The 3,363-nt window shown below is 35.0% G+C and overlaps 1 protein-coding gene across 1 annotated transcript; it reads left to right on the top strand.

The window, feature by feature from the left end:
* Window positions 1,167-3,051, top strand: LOC109328382 (probable xyloglucan 6-xylosyltransferase 5). Its single transcript, XM_019561825.1, has one exon. The coding sequence runs from the start codon at window positions 1,451-1,453 to the stop codon at window positions 2,804-2,806; it is 1,356 nt and encodes a 451-aa protein (XP_019417370.1). The 5' UTR covers window positions 1,167-1,450; the 3' UTR covers window positions 2,807-3,051.

Raw genomic sequence — 3,363 nt, 5'->3', positions numbered from 1 at the left:
AATCCAATAAAATTAAATTCATCTAAATTCACTAATGAGAACTAATACATTTAAATACATAATATTCAATGAATAACTTTAGTAATGAATCGGTTTGAATATATCCATTGTATGCATTGAATATCCATCAATATATGCATTTGGATGATTATCCAATCCATTCAAAAACAAATATTAAAAATAATTTATTTTTGCTTTTCAATTTTATTTACTATCTCAACTATTACTTCTTTATATTGATTCTCACTTTGAAATTGTAATTAAATTTAGATCAATTATATGATATATGGATGTATGTAATTTTAAAAGTTTGTTCTTAATTACTTAACATATATAAATATTTGTTAAATATTTACAATAGAACCTTAAATGTCGTATGCTTATAGAATATTGTAAAAAACTATTTTTTTTAAGTTCAAAAAATCAATTTTTCAAAAAAAAAAAATAAGACACTTTTTTAAAATATAATTTATTTTTACAAGTAGGTTTCTTAAAAATGTGATTTTAAAAAATGTTATATTGAAATAGTGATTTTTAAAATAATTTTTTTTTTCAAAAAAAGTTGTTAGTTCGATTAAAAAACATTTAAAATAATTCACCTATTAAATTTGTATATAAATTGTATAATTTAAAATAATTTAGTTATATTTATATGGATTGGTTATGATTTAAATCCAAATTCATCAATTTGTCATGAAATTTTTTTTTTTCTACAAGTATTTTTACATTATAGGTAATCCTATCCAGACCGTAAACACCCACAAGTATGTAGGGCTAACTCTCTCATACATGTTATGAGATATTTGAAACTGTATAATTTAATTATACATACCATTTCTAATTTATGAACAATTTGTGTACTAAAAATATACGCTTTATTAAATGCCATTCACCCAATTATGTGCGATCACTAATTAAACTATAATGACTGTTAATAAATTTGAATAGATCCAAAATACAACTGTGTCGGATCTGGATCCAAAAGTCCATGCCGGTGAGAATTTGATTTGTGTTAAAAAATTGAGCTATTTTCAGATGAAAATAGATTATCATTATTGTTCAGATGGATCTTACCATTATAAAAACATAAATGGAAGGATCTACAATGCTTCATCATTGACGAAAATTAAGGTAGTGAAAAATAAATAAATAATATAATTCCCAGAAAGTCGGTGGACACGTCTTTCTTACCCCTCTGTTTTCCTTTCTAACACGGTGACACAGTTAGACACGAAATCCAGTTGTTAGCTTTATATCTTTCATTTCTTCTCAAAATTCTTCACTCTCTCTATTCTCCATGGTTTTCTTTTTATTTTCTCACTCAATCGTAGTTAATTAAAACACAACAACCAATAATAATAATAATAATTATTATTATTATGCAAATTTGGAAGCTACGTTTTTACTAAATAATTTCGAGTTTGTGTTTGTGAGAGAAAGAGAGAGAGAGATGGGGCAAGACAACCTCTCAACTCAGAAGAGAACCACGAGCACCACCTTGCCCACAACCACAGCCACCGCAACTAACAGATCCCGCGGCGGCGTCCTGCCACGTGGCCGTCAAATCCACAAGACTTTCAACAACATCAAGATCACAATCCTCTGCGGCTTTGTCACCATCCTCGTCCTCCGCGGGACAATCGGCGTCAACCTCGGATCCTCCGACGCCGACGCCGTAAACCAGAACCTCGTCGAGGAGACGAACCGCATCCTCGCCGAGATCCGATCAGACGCCGATCCTAACGATCCCGATGAGGAAACCTTCTTCAACCCGAACATCACCTTCACGCTTGGCCCCAAGATCAAGAATTGGGACCAGGAGCGAAAAACATGGTTGGATCAGAACCCTGAGTACCCGAATTTCATCAAAGGGAAACCTCGTATATTGCTCCTAACTGGGTCTCCACCGAAACCATGTGATAACCCAATTGGGGATCATTACTTGTTGAAATCAATTAAGAACAAGATTGATTATTGTAGATTGCATAACATTGAGATTGTGTACAATTTGGCACATTTGGATAAGGAACTTGCTGGGTATTGGGCCAAATTGCCTATGATTAGAAGGTTGATGCTTTCACACCCTGAGATCGAGTGGATTTGGTGGATGGATAGTGATGCACTTTTCACTGATATGGTGTTTGAGCTTCCATTGTCGAAGTATGATGAGTATAATTTGGTTCTTCATGGTTACCCTGATTTGTTGTTCGAGCAGAAATCGTGGATTGCGGTGAATACTGGAAGCTTTTTGTTTCGGAATTGTCAGTGGTCATTGGATTTGCTTGATGTTTGGGCTCCGATGGGTCCTAAGGGGCCGGTTCGAGAAGAGGCCGGGAAGATCTTGACAGCGAATCTCAAGGGGAGGCCGGCATTTGAGGCGGATGATCAGTCGGCATTGATATACTTGTTGCTATCCCAGAAAAAACAATGGATGGGTAAAGTGTTTCTGGAGAACTCATTTTATTTGCATGGTTACTGGGCTGGGTTGGTCGACAGGTACGAGGAGATGATCGAGAAGTACCATCCAGGGTTAGGTGATGAGAGGTGGCCATTCGTGACACATTTTGTGGGTTGTAAGCCTTGCGGGAGCTACGGAGATTATCCGGTCGAGAGGTGCCTGAGTAGCATGGAGAGGGCTTTCAATTTTGCAGATAATCAGGTGCTCAAGCTCTATGGCTTTAGGCACCGTGGTCTGTTGAGCCCGAAAATCAAGAGGATCCGAAATGAGACGGTTACTCCTCTGGAGATTGTAGACCAGTTTGATATAAGAAGACATCCTTCAGAGAACACTGGATCGAAAAGCTAGCAATCCTGGCGATTAAAGGTGATATTACAGGCAATAACTAGAAGTGGAATTTGCTTTGGTAACAGTTTAAATGTAGCTTCTGTTTATTCTGTGTTTGTCTTGATAATACCTTGAGAACTTATAGGATAGAATTCTTTCATAAGTTATCTTCTTGCTATCATGTTTGACTTATCAGTAAACAAAATTTATTTACTCATCTTCTGTAAAACTAAGCTTCAATTGATTTTGTTCTTGTCGTGCATGAATTCATGGATCTAATATACTTTCTTGTCCTCTTCAATTATTGAATTTGTTGTAACATGAATGACCATCAGTTTCTGTTTTCCTATTTTCTTCCTCACTTAAAATTTATGATTTTCAATAGAACTGTTGTTTGGAAGTAAGTTCTTTTAATGACATGCAAATTTGACTTCTGGACATCACATTTACCCTAGTTATAACTATGAAACCACAATGACAGGGTCCTTTGACATATCTATACCATGTAGCAGCATCCCTTAACTATAGCACCGTTTTGTCTCATGTTAATTCTTATAATAGTAACATAGACAGAGAGA

The sequence above is a fragment of the Lupinus angustifolius genome, chromosome LG15, assembly GCF_001865875.1.
Source record: "Lupinus angustifolius cultivar Tanjil chromosome LG15, LupAngTanjil_v1.0, whole genome shotgun sequence".
NCBI lineage: Eukaryota > Viridiplantae > Streptophyta > Magnoliopsida > Fabales > Fabaceae > Lupinus > Lupinus angustifolius.
This window is presented reverse-complemented; position numbering and strand designations above follow the sequence as displayed.